The sequence below is a fragment of the Procambarus clarkii genome, chromosome 75 (assembly GCF_040958095.1).
Source record: "Procambarus clarkii isolate CNS0578487 chromosome 75, FALCON_Pclarkii_2.0, whole genome shotgun sequence".
Lineage (NCBI taxonomy): Eukaryota > Metazoa > Arthropoda > Malacostraca > Decapoda > Cambaridae > Procambarus > Procambarus clarkii.
Window position 1 is genome coordinate 18,451,349 of NC_091224.1, and position 21,433 is coordinate 18,472,781.

The 21,433-nt window shown below is 42.9% G+C and overlaps 1 protein-coding gene across 1 annotated transcript; it reads left to right on the forward strand.

Moving 5' to 3' along the window:
- The first annotated feature begins 1,802 nt into the window (after window positions 1-1,802).
- LOC138357034 (uncharacterized) lies at window positions 1,803-21,433 on the forward strand. Its single transcript, XM_069313571.1, has 2 exons — window positions 1,803-1,904; window positions 20,333-21,433. The coding sequence occupies exons 1-2, from the start codon at window positions 1,803-1,805 to the stop codon at window positions 21,431-21,433; spliced, it is 1,203 nt and encodes a 400-aa protein (XP_069169672.1).

Below are 21,433 nucleotides of genomic sequence, written 5' to 3' on the forward strand. Positions count from 1 at the left end.
AGAGAGTGAGAGAGAGAGAGAGAGAGAGTGAGAGAGAGAGAGAGAGAGAGAGAGAGAGAGAGAGAGAGAGAGGGGGGGGAAGAGCCGTGTGCAGATCGGCTCGAAGAGAAAGATAGGATATTAAAGGGGAATTAGGAGATCAGCCCAGAACAAGGAGAGTGTGTTGGGGGGAGTCACGGTGGCTTGAGAGGGTGTGTGTACACATGTCCAATAGGCCAGATTTGAGTCGTTCCCCAAATAAAGGTGACGTTGAACCCCTCTCCCAGTATACAACGATTACAAGGCTATCTCCCAACTTATTACATGCACTCTAGTGTCAATTGTCGACTGATTGACTACAGCAGCAGTGTGGTTGCCAAAGTCGATTTGTTTTATCAGGGAATGGTTTTGAGTCTCTGTTCGCCAGAAGGAAAATAAAGTTCAGAATCAAGTTTTTAAAATCCCTAACTCTTGATACTTTTCCTTCTCTTCCACTTCTGTTTACATCTGTTTTTCTCAGTATCTTCAAAAGTGGAGAAATTAACTTTTCTTTTCCCTCTAAGTCCCTCTTCGTCTACTTAATCCTATTCCTCTATTTTTCCTTCCTATATCTCCTAGCTTTTTTTCTACCCTATTCCTCTTTCTACTGCACAATTGGGAGTGAAACGGGAATGGCTATGAGAATGAAATAAATGAGGGGGGGGGGAGGAAGCCCCTGATCTGTTAGTGCTAAACTAATTATTATGTAACTTATTTATAAGAGAGAGGAGAGGGTAATTGCCTGTTTAATATTGACTGGAACTGTTTAAAAGCGAGAGGTGGGGAATTTATGAGTAAATTAATATATTTATCTTTTCAATTACACCATATTTACGTGTATTTAACAGCTAAACGTGAAACTCAGCGGTCACCCTAACCTAACCTAACTTAGAATAACCTAAATTAACCTAACCTATGCTGAAAAAAACTTAAGCTCTTTACGTTCTACACTGAGAATTGTCTCACTCCTGCTTTAATTCTTAACGACAAGTAAACAAACAGAGCCGCAGAATGCATGGCAAAAAAGCTTTCCTTCATATTATCACTGATAATAAGCACACTGAAATAATTTAGAGCGGAGGAGTGAACCTCAATTACATGCAAACGTTAAAATATATCTAAGGTCTTCGCTAAGCATAAATCTTGTATCAAACAAGTTTAGATGTTTGTTACAGACTTCCCGGTGTGATTAAGTGAGCGGCCACAACACCTTTCCCTACACTCCCTTCCCTGAGTGAACGGAGAGATATTTGGAAAATAAATTGTGAATGAAAACCCTTGAAGACATTTAGAGTTGTTTTAGCCCAGAGAGACAATATATGCTGTACATACGTGACATTATCATGAGTTATTGGAGTGAACACAGTTACCTATTCGATAGATTGAGATCTCCTGAGATAATTTTCACTAGACGGAATGACTACTGCGACAGTTACCTTCTAGCAGTGACTTTGGGTGGATGTGTTTGCTAGGGGCTCTGGCAACTAGGGGTCTGATATCTATTATTTGTTAATGTCAAGAGATATTTCACCTTTAGTTCTAATTACCTGTTATAAGGGCGTAGGCCTATGCTGGCGTTACTTTTAAAGAGCCACAGTAAAGGGTACTGTGATTTGAGAGTGCATCACATCTAGTACTGCTAATAGTCTCGATTGGTCGAATGATCCAGTAGGTAAGGTTAGGTTAGGTTAGGTTAGGTTAGGTTAGGTTAGGTTAGGCAGGTTAGGCGAAATGATGTGATGATGTGATATGCAGACGTTTAGGTTTAGGTACGATGAGTCACAATGACGTGGGTGAGAAATGATGACCAAACCACAATTGAGAGGATGGAGAAGCGACGTCGTTTCAGTCCGTCCTGGACCATTATCAACTCGTGTGGTTTAAAGGTGGTTTAAAGATAATGACACACGACACTATCAAGTCGTGTGTGTCATTATCCAGGTGGTTCGAAGGTGGGTGTAGTTACTCATGATAATGGAACTGCTGTGAGGACCTCACCATTCCTTTCCCCTGATAATGACCTCACCTTTGAGATTACTGCAGCTGATGTATCGCAAATATATGTTTACTAAACTTGTTTAATGTGTCAATTGTGTAGTTATTACCCTGTGGGTATGTCATATCTTATTACTTAGAGGAGGCCTGGTCGACGACCGGGCCGCGGGGACACTAAGCCCCGAAAGCACCTCAAGGTAACCTCAAGGTACCCAGTGGCCACGTGACTACGAGAATAATGTTTACGAGATAGTAAAAGCCACATATGTCGCTGTATTGAAAGCCTCTCCCAGATGGGGTTCTACGCGAAATACAGAATTTTTCCCGGGGGAAGTTCGTGTTGAAATAAGCCTACGAGATAACCTAACGCTGCTTAAAGTTCGTTCTTCTAATATCCGTAGGCCTGACTAGGCAGATTTTTAAAAAAATAATTCAAAGAAAAATTAGTTTTGTATTTCAGTATAGATCGAGTCGGTTTTGTTCATTTCTTGGCCAAGTACCAGTCACATTTGTCGTCCTCGGGGCCTTGAGCGATACATGTCCCTTTTTTTTTTGTACTCACCTAATTGTGCTTGCGGGGGTTGAGCTTTGGCTCTTTGGTCCCAGCTGTCAGTGTGGTGACAACTGGCCCTGTGTTAAACCTCAACCCTACAAGTTTTAACTAAAACACACTTAAGGTACCTGGTATAGATACTTAAGGTCCTTGTATAGATATAGTGTACCTTAATAAGTCAGTAAGGTACACTATATCTATACAATGAAATCACACAATAACGTAATATTTATCTATGAGGATAAATATCAAAATAAATACGTGGAAGGACGACCTCCGTTCTTGGAGGAAGACGGGTTATCCACCTTCACCCTCCCACCATACATAAACACACATGCAGAGGTTCCAGCTGAGTCATGAGATGGAACATGCTCGGAATATTCATGGCTTTGTTGATTTTTATCCAATCTCTCCTGATCTGTTTTACTCGTTTCTTCCACCAACTCATTATCAAGCTGTAATTACTGCCTACCCTTCATCGTCTGTAACCTACCGAATAATTACACTATTCACAGCACGTGTTAGTACCCCTAGACACCACCAGTCCCTGCCATGGTCCTAACTCTATTGACCGTGCTCTTCTCCTCACCACGACTATTTTTGCCTCTTCTGTAAAGATATTAAGTTTCTTACAAAGTTCTGCATCTAAGAAGGATGTACTGGTAATAAAGACTGAGAAAACCAGTTGGGAAACAGGATGGTGTTGCAAGGCAAGAACACGCTCCATGGAAACGTTATTGATGCCGTGAGTGTCAACAGCGCTAAACTATAGAGTTAGCTAAGCTGTTTAACCAATAATATGAGCTATACTGTACTAAGCTCTTTCAAATCCCATCAAGAGTCTTCCCGGCATGAGTCTCTCTGGGGTTTATTACTTCTACAAACTTATGAAAATACTCAATCTCCAAGTGGGTTCGGATACCACGCTCTCTATACTTTGGTGGGAAGAGGTTTCTGGACTCATATCCTCTGCACAAGAGGTTGTAATCATAGAACAAAGTTCAAACATACTTCATCATGCTATCTTTTAATTAATATTATTCTCATAATACATAAGCAAAACAACTTTTAGCATCATACTCGACAAATCCGTTTGTCTGATAGAAGGGATTTAATACATAATACAACTGTCAAGACGGTACATATTAATCTGATTACAGAGTGGATCACTCAGTAAGTAATTATAACATAAAATTTAATTGCATTCATCTGAATTATTTAGAATTGACGGTGTTTTTGTAAGTTAACGTGAAATACTTAGTGGATTAAACACTCTTTTTTTTTAACCATTTTAATATGTTTAGGATATGAAATGCTAACTTTTTACATGAGTGATAAAAGTCGTGGGGGTTTTGGCTTAAGCAAAAGAAAAAAATATACATACATTTTTCACATAATGAACTAATATTACTCTTCAAATCTCTGACTAATATTGTTTGCATCACCGAATCCTTCCAATCGATCATCACCGTCATGTGAAGCCAATTGTAGGGATTCTGTTTTATTCTTTCTGTTGTGGTCAAATGTGCTTTAGTCACTTCTTCAAGTCATACCATCAGCATGGATGTGTTCCCTTATTTTCTCTGAAAATCATTCTCTGGTCAATATTGTTGTTAGGATAATATAATATTTTTTCATCGATGAAATTTTGGGTTCTCCGAGGAATGGTAAAGGAATTTTTGCATAGATACTTCACAAGAACGTGATGAATATATGAAAAAAATATAGAGTATCTGGGGACTCCAGCAATGCGAGAACGATCCAATTTTAGAACTCAATATTTTTTCGACTCACGCGGTGAACAGATTCTTGAACATTCCCACGTTTTTTATCAGTTAAAGCATTGGTTTTTAACCAGGAGGAATTCCCCTCCCCCTCCCGTAGGGGGGGGGGGGAGAGGGGGAGCGGAAATAGGTATCCAACGGAGGAGGGCGGGGGGGGGGGAGGAGAGGGAGATTTGGACCGCAATAACATGACATTTGTGACATTTGTATGTCAAATTATATTAAAAAATAAAGACAATTATTTTCAATTTTATATTTTGAAATATTTCATTTATAGTCATATCTGACATCTTGTTTAAATACTCGGAATGCAACATTTCAATAGGAGAGTCTTGAACCAGATATTTTTTAATTCGCCTAGAGATAGGTTAGCACCAGTGTAAATAGCCTATCAGTACTTACCTATCAATATCTATATGAAAACGAGATTTGGCTCTAGGTCCACTTCCTCATTGTTTGTACAAGGTGCTACTTCACAGTATAACGTTCTCTTTCACTATCAAATTTTTGTTTTTTAGTTGTTGTTGGAGATGACGTCCACGAAATCTTTCAGTGTTCCAGGGCTCAGCATAAGTGTCAGGGCTCCAGCATGAGTTCCAGGGCTCCAGCAAGAGTTCCTGGGCTCCAGCATGAGTTCCAGGGCTCCGGCATAAGCATCAGGGCTCCAGCTTAAGTACCAAGGCTAAAGCACCAGTTCCAGGGCTCTAGCATAAGTGCCAGGGCTCCAACATAAGTACCAAGGCTCCAGCATAAATGTCAGGGCTCCAGCATAGTTGATGTTCCACACGAGACAGTAGTTGATGATCCACACGAGGCAGTAGTTGATGATCCACACGAGGCAGTAGTTGATGTTCTACACGAGGCAGTAGTTGATGTTCCACACGAGGCAGTAGTTGATGTTCCACACGAGGCAGTAGTTGATGTTCCATACGAGGCAGTAGTTGATGTTCCACACGAGGCAGTAGTTGATGTTCCACACGAGGCAGTAGTTGATGTTCCACACGAGGCAGTAGTTGATGTCCCAACGAGGCAGTAGTTGATGTTCCACACGAGGCAGTAGCTGATGTTCCACACGAGGCAGTAGTTGATGTTCCACACGAGGCAGTAGCTGATGTTCCGCACGAGGCAGTAGTTGATGCTCCCCACGAGGCAATAGATAATATTACATAGAAGGCAGTAATTAACATTCTAAACAAAAAAGATACGTTAATTGAAAGTCCACATTTCCTAAGAACTTCTGTTGATAATTTATTAAACAAAGCGGAATTAAGGTGAAGAGTTGAACCAAGGTCGCCGCTCGTCTGATATAAATGTTTGACTGCAGAGATAGTTTATCAAGGCTGTAACTTGCTTAGTTAATTAAACTTCAGGGTTTAGTTCCAAAGGCCATTTGGTGCCTATGTAAGAATTTCTCCTCCTGGCCACAGGATGGGTGTAGGGTGAATAATATAACTCACAAGATGGGTGTGGGGTGAATAATATAACCCACAAGATGGGTATGGGATGAATAGTAAGTGAACAAAACTAAAAATAATTCTCAACTCAGGATTCACAGTGACAATGGCAACAAAAATAACACAGGTGCAGATTGGAAGTTTTTGGATGCTAAGAAGAAATTTTATCTGTCAATTATGTGTCTATTTATTTATTATTTTTTTGGGTCAGCTGTTTAAAAATATCATAAAATAAATTAAAAAAAATTCTGTACAATATGTTGTGGGGATCAACCCGCTCTGTTGTAATTTGTTTACAAAAAGAGGATTTATAGAATATGAAATAAAAAAAATAGCAGTGTGCATGAGAAGTGAAAAGGAACTAAAGAGGAACTGACAAGCCTCTCCGGTGTATGCAACAGCTTCTGATTTTTCACGTGCACCTTTTTTGCTACGTGAATACGTGATTCTGCTGATGAATATAATGTCTCTTGGTTAGTTGATGTCTCTTGATGAGTTGATGTTTCTTGAGGTGTTGATGTCTCTTTGAGGTATTGATGTCTTTTTGAGGTGTTGATGTTTCTTGAGGTGTTGATATCTTTGGATGTTTTGATGACTCTTGATTTATTGATGTATCTTGATGTATTGATGTGTTGATGACTCCTGATGTTTTGATGTATCTTAATGTGTTGATGTATCTTGAGGTGTTGAACATGAAACACTTTGAAAAGCCTACCTTTAGGAAGGACCTGGGCGAATACTGGTTTAGTAACAGGGTTGTTGATTTATGGAACCAATTACCGCCTAACATAATAAACGAAGGATCCCTTGATTGTTTCAAGCGTATGTTAGACATTCATATATATGAAGGATTTTGGGTGGATATAAATTGGAGCTGCCACGTATGGGCTAATAGGCCTTTTGCAGTTTCCTTGACCCTCTTCTTATTCTGAATCATCTTATTTATGTTGATGTGTTGATTTCAACTTAATATGTTGATTTGTCGACGTTTCTTGATGCATTGACATGTAAATGTACTTTAATAATTAGTATTTTCTTCAGGCTTTTGGTAAGGAATGGGCAAACAATCATCTCCGTTGCCCCCAAATTTCTACATAGAAATTTTCATAAGAAATGTGATTGTAAAATTTGCCCCATTATATTTATATATATATATATATTTATATATATATATATATATATATATAATATATATATATATATATATATATATATATATATATATATATATATATATATATATATATATATATATAATATACAAATTTGTGAGGGTACCACCTCTGGTGCCAATGTGGGGGACCCATAGCCTCGGAGAAGAAAATAAAAAGCATTCAGAGGAGACCTTGTGGTTTCTCACTGAACACTAATATTATCTTCTCCTACCACCCCCATTCTTTTGTATGTACACATATATTTGCTTTATTTGAACTTTGTTACAAAAAAGGAGTTACATATAGGTTACAAAGATGGTTATCATATATATATATATATATATATATATATATATATAATATATATATATATATATATATAGTGTTCCTTCTGAAGATGTATTATTAAATGCGAAAGTACTTAAGGAATTCCTGTTTCAATTCTTCCTTCGTGGTCTGACACTCACATTTTTCATCACGAGTTAATTTTCGTGATTTACACACATATATATATTGCATTTATTACCTTGTGGCCTATTTGGGTTGCGAAGGGATTCTCTTCTAGTGTTTATTGATGCAATATTTTAACACCCTAATCATATTGTTTATTTTATCTTCTAAACATAAATTGCCAAGCTGTTACACAGATTTTTTATGTAAAATTGAATGGCAATGCTTGAAGTTCCCAAAGAAAATTATCTAGAAATTGAAGTTTGCATAATGAAAATAGCATTTTGAAATAAGTGAAAATTTTTGTACTGCATGTAAACCAATCGCATTTGTTTTAAATGTATTTTTGAGGGTTATTCATAAAGAACACTTGTCTGTACGAGTCTCCAGGGACCAATTTGGCATGGACACGATCCTTGATCTTCCAGTGTAACGAATTTCATTTTACCATGAGTTCGGTATTTAAGAAACAGCAATTTCTCAAGACAATTTCAAACCATAATTATGTCACAAACATCACTAACATTTTACATCACATAAACAAACACCGCAAATTTATTAACAAACCGCGATCATATATACACAAAATTCCCTTCGTTTTAAGCATTGGTTAATTATCAATTCGGGTAGTGGAACGGGGGGTTGTTAGGCTATCATTCCCCCACAATTTGCCACATCAATGACGACGTGAGCGGACATATGGGGTCCTCTAAAATATAAATACCAAATACTTATTGGTATGCTGAGTCCGCGCTGCTAGCCTAGCGTGTTATGGCCGCCCGGGGCTGTCCGCTGCTCCACATTCATTCTCTGATTGGCTTGATTACTGTGTTATTGTTATTGCTGGCATGACTACCATATGTTTTTTTGTAACTTGTTTATTGCCATCACCGAATAGAGATTTAATTCACCAAAAGCTATGGGGAAATATCGGAAATCCGGTCAGTTGGGTGGCCGAACGACAGTTGGTGGTGCTGTCAGTGGCCGATACTCAATTACATAAATATATAGTCATTTAAAATTTTGTTTTAAATATATTGTATATTTTATTATGTATGCGATGATAATAAAAGTTTTTCGTTACGTTATTTGATTTTTTCACAAAAATATGTTTACCTTATCGAATATCAGCAAACACCAGCTTTAAAACTTAAAAAAATCTTATTTTTATATTATTTAATTATCTTAGAAACGCATTTCTCACTAGGGGAGAACTCATGGGGTCGCCATGGGTTCTCGCCTAGCTGTTCTGTTTGCGAACTTCTACATGAGTACCATTGAGCAGAGGGTCTTAGTTGACATTGACTTAAACCCGTCATGTACTGCAGGTATGTTGACGACATTTTTACGCAAGTACCTGATGCCAGATGTCTGCAGCAGCTGAAGGAGGCATTTGAGCGGAATTCTGTGTTGAGTTTCACTTACGAGGTGGAAAAGGATGGGAAGCTGCCCTTTCTAGATAAAACAGTCACGGAAAGGTAACCCGCTGGGTAACCCGTTTAGTGTCTTTTTATTAAATAATTAAATGTTGGAACATTTGAACTTTAAACATATGAACACTGAAAAGGTAAATTTAAAACTTTTTTTGATTTTTGCGCATTTGAGTTTTGAACACTATGGCGGTGACTAGCAAGTTAGTGAGAGAATTATTATAACCAATGAACTCAACTAATCAATGAACCAATGAACCTATTGGTTCAACCAGTGAACCAATGAACATTGAGACAGTACGTTAACAGGTAAATTGTTCCATAAAGCAGCAACCTTGTTTCAAAACCTGTGTTTACACAGGTTTTCCTAAATGTAAATTAATCTAATTTATATGTATTGTGTCGAGTTCTATCTCTCGTATATATATTTAAATTCATATTTGTATATATTCAGCACCTTCATATTCATCCCTTGAAAACATTTTCACTAAACTCTGTTTACGTCAATAAACTTCATTAGAGAAATTAATATTTCGTTAAAATGTAGAAAATATGTTGGATGAGTCTTAGTGTGGATGAAGTTTGGTATTTAGGAAAATTGGAAATTAGTATAATTGGCCATTTCATGAAACTGGTGAACCGAGCCAGAAAGTAACTGGCTCCCATCTTCCTTTCCTCCTTCCTGTTCCCCCTCTCTCTCTCTCTCTCTCTCTCTCTCTCTCTCTCTCTCTCTCTCTCTCTCTCTCTCTCTCTCTCTCTCTCTCTCTCTCTCTCTCTCTCTCTCTCTCTCTCCCTACTTCGCTCGCCTTTTTTTCTACCTCCCTCCCTCCCTCCCTCCTACAGCCAGCAGATACACAACATAACCACAACTTATGTTGTTAGAGAGATCGTGTACTCATGTGACTGTGATGCAGGAGCAGTGTGAAGGGTGAGTACACTCCAGTACACATTATCAACCGTTACTAAGCACAGAAGAGGGCAGGAAAACATAAAATAAAAGAGGATTACGAGGACGGGGAAATGGTCACTGTTATGGAGGTCAACAGAACCACTCTACGACAAGCCTATAGAAATTGAAGAGGAGCAGAGAGGAAGATCAGTACAGGAAAGCATGTGAGGCCCGTGAGTCTTCCTGGGTCAGCTGGCCAGAACTCAGGCGAGACACTGAAGAAGAGAGCAACAGATTCTGAAAGATGGTCTCGAAGCACAAGGCTTCGGAGTCTGGGAAGTGTTTATGATCATGAACGGAAATTGGAATTTGTGGGAGTGGATAAATGGAACAGACGGTGAACTGGAAGATACACGAGAGGTGTTGGGATAAATGTCTGACTGGAGAAGTAGGGAGACGAAGGGAACATCTTTTTGGATCAGAAGAGTTAGAGGTATAAGGAAAAGCAGGAAGGGGAAGAGAGAGAGAGGAATAACCTTGAAGGTTACTTGGCCGAGTACTAAGTTCTTTGAAACCTCTTGGAAGCAAACTCATGGAAGTGAAAACTCTGAAATACAAAAAATAAGTTATAGATCACTAATTAAAACTGCCATATAATCCCACATATAATTCCACTGAAGAAATGACATTGTGAAGAGAAACTTTTAAAAAACTAGAGAATGAAAATCACAGGCAACGAAAAATAGGTTACAATTCAAGGGGGAGATCGGGAATAGTGTCCGAGAAATGAGGTTTAGGGAATAGGTAAACTCAGCAGAGAAGTTTGTGTCATATGGTAGCGGCACGGAGCGTAGGGGCAGAGAGATAGAGAGAGAGAGAGGGGGGGGGAGAGAGAGAGAGAGGGAGGAAGAGAGAGAGAGAGAGAGAGAGAGAGGGAGGAAGAGAGAGAGAGAGAGAGAGAGGGAGGAAGAGAGAGAGAGAGAGAGAGAGAGAGAGAGAGAGAGAGAGAGAGAGAGAGAGAGAGAGAGAGAGAGGAAGAGTGAGAGAGAGAGAGAGAGGGAGAGACAGAGAGGGAGATTTCTGACATAGGTGTGCTAGTTTCAAGATACTGTGTTATAGACTCCATTGTCTTATACGAGAAGTGAGAAGAAGATCGAGAGAGTCGAGGAGGGTTGATATCAGGCCACATGGACATAGGCTTGGTAGGTCCAATACATAGAGTAGGAAGACGAAACGGAGAGTGGGAAGGGTTCACAGCGGATATAGGGAGCGGGGTGGTGGAGAAGCAATGCACATAAGGTGGACAGGGATAAGAAGGATGGATACAAGGGCTGGAGATACGCTTGGCTACATCCGCAACTTCAGGTACCAGAGGATCGAGAGGAGGAGGTGGAGGCGTCGTTGTTTCAGGCTTGGAAACGGTAGTGGGTCTGAGGAAGGGAAGATGGGTAGGAAGAGGAGCCAGACGCCACACACTAGTATAAGACATGACAACAAAAGAGAAAAGACGTCGAACTTGACCTCTAACCCCTGGGGAAAGACATACAGTCTCGATGCTTGAAGTTTAGTATGCGTTCATATTCACAGTATATACATGACAGAGAAGGTGCAGATAGGGCGTGTTTTTCTCCCAGTGCAGTGAGCATGAAGGGGAAGGAGCCGAAAGAACAGTTGTGACAGTCACAGATGGAGTCCCTCCAGGTGAGGAAGTTGTCACCAATAGAGACCTGAGTGTCTGCACTACCAAGGACGTGGGTGAGTGTATGAGGCAGATCAACAGGGTAAACCAAAATCAGAACCGGGTGTTGGCCCAACGTAGCCAGTGCTACAGAGCCTGATAGCACATTACTATTCGATTCGGAGACCTGTTTGCCTGCCCCACGAGCCTGAATTTTAGGAATAATTTCATTTACCCTATACACTCAGTTTTCCTAAGTCTGGAGCCCAGGAGATATTCTGCCAGTGTGTGTGTGTGTGTGTGTGTGCTTCTAGCATTGGATTACGGGCCATTTTTACTCCCAGGTCTTTCCTTTTAAACGGTGCAATAATCTCTCTGTCCTCTTCATCCCGTCCTGCTACATTGGTATTCTCACTTCTCTTCCAATCCTCACAACTATGCACCAGGCCTGGTTAAATTCATGCAACCAATTACCAGACCAATTCTGGAGAAAGATAAGACCAATTTCCATGGTATCACAATATCTCTCTCTCTCTCTCTCTCTCTCTTCTCGTTAATTTTGTATTCTCTACAAATATTAATGTGGAGGAGCCAATTGCTTCCGCCTAGGTGGGTATTCAATTGAAGAGAACCTTACATCTATTTTATACTTAAATCCCAACTGGATTCTCTCAGCCCAATTTCACCTTAAACACATAAGAGAAAAATAATATTAATTCGTGAATTGCAATGAAAACTGTTAATTTGGTTTCCTCATAAGTTGCTACGATGCGTGTGAGTGCGACTGAAATGAAGATATAAAAGAACCAGGAGAATGGAGGCAGTGAAAGCTGGCTTCTTTTCAGTTAAACCAACAGGGAGAAGGAGAGAGCGAGCGAGGAGACACGATAGAAGAGGCAGTAAACTGAAAATGAATGATTAGAGTCCTGAGGCTTGCTCAAAATATAGAGATTATTTTCTTGAAGAGAGAAGGATGATGAGATGGGATGCACGTGAGTTGATGCGTGTGTGTGTGTGTGTGTGTGTGTGTGTACTCACCTAGTTGTGCTTGCGGGGATTGAGCTCTGGCTCTTTGGTCCCTCCTCTCAACCGTGAATCAACAGGTGTACAGGTTCCTGAGCCTATTGGGCTCTATCTTATCTACCCTTGAAACTGTGTATGGAGTCAACCTCCACCACATTACTTCCTAATGCATTCCATTTGTCAACCACTCTGACACTTAAAAAGTTCTTTCTAATACCTCTGTGGCTCATTTGGGCACTCAGTTTCAACCTGTGTCCCCTAGTGCGTGTGCCCCTTGTGTTAAATAGCCTGTCTTTATCAACCCTGTGGATTCCCTTGAGAATCTTGAATGTGGTGATCATGTCCCCCCTAACTCTTCTGTCTTCCAACGAAGTGAGGTTAAATTCCCGTATTCTCTCTTCGTAGCTCATACCTCTCAGCTCGGGTACTAATCTGGTGGCAAACCTTTGAACCTTTTCCAGTTTAGTCTTATGCTTGATTAGATATGGACTCCATGCTGGAGCCGCATACTCGAGGATTGGTCTGACATATGTGATATATAATGTTCTGAAAGATTCCTTTCACAAGTTACTAAAGGCCGTTCTTATGTTAGCCAACCTGGCATATGCTGCCGATGTTATCCTCTTGATATGAGCTTCAGGGGACAGGTCTGGCGTGATATCAACCCCCAGATCTTTCTCTCTCTCTGACTCTTGAAGTATTTCATCTCCCAAATGATTCCTTGTATCTGGTTTCCTGGTTCCTACCCCTATCTTCATTACAATACATTTGCTTGGGTTAAACTCTAACAGCCATTTGTTCGACCATTCCTGCAGCTTGTCCAGGTCTTCTTGAAGCCTCAAGCTGTCCTCCTCTGTCTTAATCCTTCTCATAATTTTGGCGTCATCAGCAAACATTGAGAGGAATGAGTCTATACCCTCTGGGAGATCATTTACGTAAATCAGAAACAGGATAGGTCCAAGTACAGAGCCCTGTGGGACTCCACTGGTGACTTCATGCCATTCTGAGGTCTCACCCCTCACTGTAACTCTCTGCTTCCTATTGCTTAGGTATTCCCTTATCCACTAGAGCACCCTACCAGTTACTCCTGCCTGTTTCTCTAGCTTATGCATCAACCTTTTATGGGGTACTGTGTCAAAAGCTTTCCGACAGTCCAAAAAAATGCAGTCCGTTCATCCTTCTCTTTCTTGCTTAATCTTTGTCACCTGATCGTAGAATTCTATCAAGCCTGTAAGGAAAGATTTACCCTCCCTGAACCCATGTTGATGGGTTGTCACGAAGTCTCTTCTCTCCAGATGTGTTACTAGGTTTTTTCTCACAATCTTCTCCATCACCTTGCATGGTATACAAGTTAAGGACACTGGCCTGTAGTTCAGTGCCTCTTGTCTGTCACCCTTTTTGTATATTGGTACTACATTAGCAGTCTTCCATATTTCTGGTAGGTCTCCCGTTTCCAGTGATCTACTATACACTATGGAGAGTGGCAAGCAAAGTGCTCTTGCAAATGCTAACCTTTTGGTTTCGGTATCCCAAAATGATCCCGAAAGGGGAGCTGGTCGGCTGAGCAGACAGCACACTGGACTTGTGATCCTGTGGTTCCGGGTTCGATCCCGGGCGCCGGTGAGAAACAATGGGTAGAGTTTATTTAACCCTATGCCCCCTGTTACCTAGCAATAAAATAGGTACCTGGGTGTTAGTCAGCTGTCACGGGCTGCTTCCTGGGGATGGAGGCCTGGTCGAGGACCGGACCGTGGGGACAATAAAGCCCCGAAATCATCCCAAGATAACCTCAAGAAGATCCCTCCTCGAGTTCAATAACCCTTCTTCAATCAGGTACTCAAACACCAGTACACCGTGGTCGCTCATTCCTACTGGGTCCTCAAAACCGATTTCTCTTATGTCGGAGTCGTTCAGAGTGAAGACTAGGTCGAGTCTTGCTGGTTTGTCATTTCCTCTCATCCTTGTGGGTTCTCTATACATGCTGGGTTAAAAAGTTTCTAGTCACCACCTCCAATAGTTTGGCTCTCAACGTATCCTCGCCTCCATGCGGTTCCTTGTTCTCCCAGTCTATCCTTCCGTGATTGAAGTCCCCCATGATGAGCAGGTGGGATCTATTTCTACAGACAGCAGAGGCTGCCCTCTCAATTATAGTGTTAACTGCCTTGTTATTGTTGTGGTTGTGTTTACTAGTTGTGTTTACTAGTTGTGTCTTTGCGGGGATTGAGCTTTGCTCTTTCGGCCCGCCTCTCAACTGTCAATCAACTGTTTACTAACTACTTTTTTTTTTTTTTTTTTTTCCACACCACACACACACACACACACCCCAGGAAGCAGCCCGTGACAGCTGACTAACTCCCAGGTACCTATTTACTGCTAGGTAACAGGGGCACTTAGGGTAAACGAAACTTTGCCCATTTGTTTCTGCCTCGTGCGGGAATCGAACCCGCGCCACAGAATTACGAGTCCTGCTCGCTATCCACCAGGCTACGAGGCCCCTATGTGTGTGTGTGTGTGTGTGTGTGTGTATGTGTGTGTGTATGTGTGTGTGTTGGTGTGTGTGTTGGTGTGTGTGTGTGTGTGTGTGTGTGTGTGTGTGTTGATGTGTGTGTATGTGTGTGTACTGACCTAATTATATTCACCTAATTGTGCTTGCAAGGGGTTGAGTTTTGGCTCTTTGGTCCCGACTCGCAACCGTCAAACAATTAATGTACAGATTCCTGAGCCTACTGGGCTCTATCATATCTACATTTAAAACTGTGTATGGAGTCAGCCTCCACCACATTACTGCCTAATTCATTCCACCGTTTAACTTCTCTGACACTGAAAAAGTTCTTTCTGACGTCTCTGTGGCTCATTTGGGTACTCAGTTTCCACCTGTGCCCCTTGTTCTCGTACCACCAGTGATGAATACTTTATCCTTGTCTACTCTGTCAATTCCCCTGAGGATTTTGCAGGTAGTGATCATGTCTCCCCTCACTCTTCTGTCTTCCAGTGTCGTAAGGTGCATTTCCCTCAGCCTTTCCTCGTAACTCATTCTTTTTAGTTCTTGGACTAGTCTAGTGTCATACCTGTGAGTTTTTTTAAGCTTCGTCTTGTGCTTGACAAGGTACGGGCTCCATGCTGGGGCTGCATACTCAGGATGAATGATTCTTTACACAGGTTCCTGAAGGCAGTTCTGATGTTAGCCAGCCTCGCATATGCCGCAGACGTTATTTTTTTAATTTGGGCTTCAGGGGACAGATTTGTGTGCGTGCGCGTGTCTGTGCATGTATGTACTGACCCTAATTGTGCTTGCTGGGGTTGAACTTTGGCTCTTTGGTCCCGCCTCTTAACTGCCAATCAACTGATTTACAGATTCCTGAGCCTACTGGGCTCTATCATATCTGCATTTGAAGCTGTGTATGGATACAGTTTCCACCACATCACTGCCTAATTCAGTCCATCTGCTAACTATTCTGATACTGAAAAAGTTCGTTCAAATGTCTCTGAGGCACATTTGAGTTATTCACTTGTGTGTTCTTGTACGTGTGCTCCCTGTGTTAAATAATGTGCCCTTATCTACCCAATCAATTCCTGTAAGAATCTTGTAAGTGGTGATTTTGTCTCCCCTAACTCTTCTGTCTTCTAACGACGTAAGGTTTAGTTACCGTAGCCTTTTTTCGTAGTTCATACCCCTCAGCTCGGGTACTAGCCTGGTGATATACCTTCGAACCTTTTCCAATTTTTTATTGTGCTTGACTAGATACGTACTTCACACTGGCGCTAGTATTGATCTCTTATATTTGGTATGCAAGGTTCTAATTTATTTCTAACACAAATTTCTAAAGGCAGTTCTTATGTTGTTCAACCCGGCATATGCCTATTGATACGGGCTTCAAGGTTCAGGTCGGCGTGATATCAGTCCCAAAACCTTTCTTTCTTCGGGATTCTTGATGGATTTCATCTCCCAAATGGAATCATGTATCAGGCCTCCTGCTTCTTACACTTATCTCCATAACTTTACACTTACTTAAGTCAAATTCTAACAACCATTTGTTGGAATATTCCTTCAGTTTGCTCAGGCCATCATGTTGCCCTGCACGTCTTAATCGATCTAATAATTTTATTATCTTCAGCAAACTCAGCAGAAGAAGTCTATATACCCGGGGGGGGGGGGGGGGGGAACTGTGGTGAGTTGGTTCTTATGAGACTGGCACAGACGACCCTCTGAGGGTGTTACCAAGAGTTGGAGACTGTGCCACTTCACATACGACCCTCTGGGGGTGTTACCAAGAGTTGGAGGCTGTGCCACTACACAGACGACTCTCTGAGGGTGTTACCAAGAGTTGGAGGCTGTGCCACTACACAGACGACCCTCTGGGGGTGTTACCAAGAGTTGGAGGCTGTGCCACTACATAGATTACCCTCTGGGGGTGTTACCAAGAGTTGGAGGCTGTGCCACTACACAGACGACCCTCTGGGGGTGTTACCAGGAGTTGGAGGCTGTGCCACCACACAGACGACCCTTTGGGGGTGTTACCAAGAGTTGGAGGCTGTGCCACTACATAGACGACCCTCTGGGGGTGTTACCAGGAGTTGGAGGCTGTGCCACCACACAGACGACCCTCTGGGGGTGTTACCAAGAGTTGGAGGCTGTGCCACCACACAGACGACCCTCTGGGGGTGTTACCAAGAGTTGGAGGCTGTGCCACTACACATACCTCCTGTCAAATGCTACCTTGTCAAGTATACATTAACAACCTGGCGCCTCAGTGTCTATCTGTTCAAATAAGTTGTGACTGAATGAATTTGTTTGATCGTCACCCCCACCCCCTACCCCCTCCCTCACCCCCAAAACAAAAACGTGTATAATTATTTATGTAATCAAATCGAGAAGTAAAAATAAAAAAAAAAAATAAAAAATAAAAATATCTCGCATATATTATCTCATTTTGTAACGATATTTTTCTCAACAGCGAATTAATGCCGATTAAAAAAATGACTGAAAATGCTTGCATAAAAAGTCACTAAAACTGGTAAAAAATTCATAATTAATTGCCGATTCAATTATCATTAATAGAACTACGCAACAAAATGTAGAAAAAAGTAAAGGACATCTCATTATGTAGTAATTACAACCAGTTACGGAGGCGATAAATGATTGGTGATTTGCCATAATAATATTTCTGTGCACAATATCTCTCTTGATAGTCTTCACTACAGTATTGCTCCGCTAAGGTGGTTTATTAGCCGTGAGTGACCGGGTTGGTCTGTGAGCACCTGTGTTGGTCTGTGAGTGGCTGTGTTGGTCTGTGAGTGGCTGTGTTGGTCCGTGAGTGGCTGTGTAGGTCCGTGAGTGGCTGTGTTGGTCCGTGAGTGGCTGTGTTGGTCCGTGAGTGGCTGTGTTGGTCCGTGAGTGGCTGTGTTGGTCCGTGAGTGGCTGTGTTGGTCCGTGAGTGGCTGTGTTGGTCCGTGAGTGGCTGTGTTGGTCCGTGAGTGGCTGTGTTGGTCCGTGAGTGGCTGTGTTGGTCCGTGAGTGGCTGTGTTGGTCCGTGAGTGGCTGTGTTGGTCCGTGAGTGGCTGTGTTGGTCCGTGAGTGTCTGTGTTGGTCCGTGAGTGTCTGTGTTGGTCCGCGAGTGTCTGTGTTGGTCCGCGAGTGGCTGTGTTGGTCCGTGAGTGGCTGTGTTGGTCTGTGAGTGGCTATGTTGGTCTGTGAGTGGCTGTGTTGGTCCGTGAGTGGCTGTGTTGGTCCGTGAGTGGCTGTGTTGGTCCGTGAGTGGCTGTGTTGGTCCGTGAGTGGCTGTGTTGGTCCGTGAGTGGCTGTGTTGGTCCGTGAGTGGCTGTGTTGGTCTGTGAGTGGCTGTGTTGGTCTGTGAGTGACAGTGTTGGTCTGTGAGTGGCTGTACTCACCTAGTTGTACTCACCTAGTTGTGCTTGCGGGGGTCGAGCTCTGGCTCTTTGGTCCCGCTTCTCAACCGTCAATCAACAGGTGTACAGGTTCCTGAGCCTATTGGGCTCTATCATATCTACACTTGAAACTGTGTATGGAGTCAGCCTCCACCATATTGCTTCCTAATGCATTCCATTTGTCAACCACTCTGACACTAAAAAAGTTCTTTCTAATATCTCTGTGGCTCATTTGGGCACTCAGTTTCCACCTGTGTCCCCTAGTGCGTGTGCCCCTTGTGTTAAATAGCCTATCTTTATCAACCCTGTCGATTCCCTTGAGAATCTTGAATGTGGTGATCATGTCCCCCCTAACTCTTCTGTCTTCCAACGAAGTGAGGTTCAATTCCCGTAGTCTCTCCTCGTAGCTCATACCTCTCAGCTCGGGTACTAGTCTGGTGGCAAACCTTTGAACCTTTCCCGGTTTAGTCTTATGCTTGACTAGATATGGACTCCATGCTGGAGCCGCATTCTCCAGAATTGGTCTGACATATGTGGTATATAATGTTCTGAAAGATTCCTTACACAAGTTTCTAAAGGCCGTTCTTATGTTAGCCTACCTGGCATATGCTGCTGATGTCATCCTCTTGATATGAGCTTCAGGGGACAGGTCTGGCGTGATATCAACCCCCAGGTCTTTCTCTCTCTCGGACTCTTGAAGTATTTCATCTCCCAAGTGATACCTTGTATCTGGTCTCCTGCTTCCTACTCCTATCTTCATTACATTACATTTGCTTGGGTTAAACTCTAACATCCATTTGTTCGACCATTCCTGTAGCTTGTCCAGGTCTTCTTGAAGCCTCAAGCTGTCTTCCTCTGTCTTAATCCTTCTCATAATTTTGCGTCGTCAGCAAACATTGAGAGGAATGAGTCTATACCCTCTAAGAGATCATTTACGTATTGTGTTGGTCTGTGAGTGGCTGTGTTGGTCTGTGAGTGGCTGTGTTGGTCTGTGAGTGGCTGTGTTGGTCTGTGAGTGGCTGTGTTGGTCTGTGAGTGGCTGTGTTGGTCTGTGAGTGGCTGTGTTTGTTTGTGAGTGGCCGTGTTCGTCCTAGAGTGGCCGTGTTGGTCTGTGATTGACCGTGTTGGTCTGTGAGTGGCCGTGTTGGTCTGTGAGTGGCCGTGTTGGTCTGTGAGTGGCCGTGTTGGTCTGTGAGTGGCCGTGTTGGTCTGTGAGTGGCCGTGTTGGTCTGTGAGTGGCCGTGTTGGTCTGTGAGTGGCCGTGTTGGTCTGTGAGTGGCCGTGTTGGTCTGTGAGTGGCCGTGTTGGTCTGTGAGTGGCCGTGTTGGTCTGTGAGTGGCCGTGTTGGTCTGTGAGTGGCCGTGTTGGTCTGTGAGTGGCCGTGTTGGTCTGTGAGTGGCCGTGTTGGTCTGTGAGTGGCCGTGTTGGTCTGTGAGTGGCCGTGTTGGTCTGTGAGTGGCCGTGTTGGTCTGTGAGTGGCCGTGTTGGTCTGTGAGTGGCCGTGTTGGTCTGTGAGTGGCCGTGTTGGTCTGTGAGTGGCCGTGTTGGTCTGTGAGTGGCCGTGTTGCTCTGTGAGTGGCCGTGTTGCTCTGTGAGTGGCCGTGTTGGTCTGTGAGTGGCCGTGTTGGTTTGTGAGTGGCCGTGTTGGTCTGTGAGTGGGCGTGTTGCTCTGTGAGTGGGCGTGTTGCTCTGTGAGTGGGCGTGTTGCTCTGTGAGTGGGCGTGTTGGTCTGTGAGTGGCAGTGTTGGTTTGTGAGTGGCCGAGATCATACCACAACCTCAGATCATACCACAACCTCAGATCATACCACAACCTCAGATCATACCACAACCTCAGATCATACCACAACCTCAGATCATTCCACAACCTCAGATCATACCATAACCTCAGATCATACCACAACGATCATACCACACCGATCATACCACAACCTCAGATCATACCACAACGATCATACCACAACCTCAGATCATACCACAACGATCATACCATAACCTGAGATCATACCACAACCTCAGATCATACCACAACCTCAGATCATACCACAACCTCAGATCATACCACAACCTCAGATCATACCACAACCTCAGATCATACCACAACCTCAGATCATACCACAACCTCATATCATACCACAACCTCAGATCATACCACAACCTCAGATCATACCACAACCTCAGATCATACCACAACCTCAGATCTTTCTACAACCTCAGATCATACCACAACCTCAGATCTTTCTACAACCTCAGATCATACCACAACCTCAGATCATTCTACAACCTCAGATCATACCACAACCTCAGATCATTCTACAACCTCAGATCATACCACAACCTCAGATCATGCCACAACCTCAGATCATTCTACAACCTCAGATCATACCACAACCTCAGATCATGCCACAACCTCAGATCATGCCACATCCTCAGATCATGCCACAACCTCAGATCATGCCACATCCTCAGATCATGCCACAACTTCAGATCATGCCACAACCTCAGATCATGCCACAACCTCAGATCATGCCACAACCTCAGATCATGCCACAACCTCAGATCATGCCACAACTTCAGATCATGCCACAACCTCAGATCATGCCACAACTTCAGATCATGCCACAACCTCAGATCATGCCACAACCTCAGATCATGCCACAACCTCAGATCATGCCACAACCTCAGATCATGCCACAACCTCAGATCATGCCACAACCTCAGATCATGCCACAACCTCAGATCATGCCACAACCTCAGATCATGCCACAACCTCAGATCATGCCACAACCTCAGATCATACCACAACCTCAGATCATGCCACAACCTCAGATCATGCCACAACCTCAGATCATGCCACAACCTCAGATCATGCCACAACCTCAGATCATGCCACAACTTCAGATCATGCCACAACCTCAGATCATGCCACAACCTCAGATCATGCCACAACCTCAGATCATTCTACAACCTCAGATCATGCCACAACCTCAGATCATGCCACAACCTCAGATCATGCCACAACCTCAGATCATGCCACAACCTCAGATCATGCCACAACCTCAGATCATGCCACAACTTCAGATCCTGGTCTGCAAGCCTTGCACAGCAGTATCCTGTTGA

Excerpts from the sequence above, each read along its gene's own strand:
- LOC138357034 (XM_069313571.1), top strand. The coding sequence starts at position 1,803 with ATGACGTGGGTGAGAAATGATGACCAAACCACAATTGAGAGGATGGAG. Across the intron at positions 1,905-20,332 it reads TCAACTCGTGTGGTTTAAAG|ATCATACCACAACCTCAGAT; the intron begins GTGGTTTAAAGA and ends CCACAACCTCAG.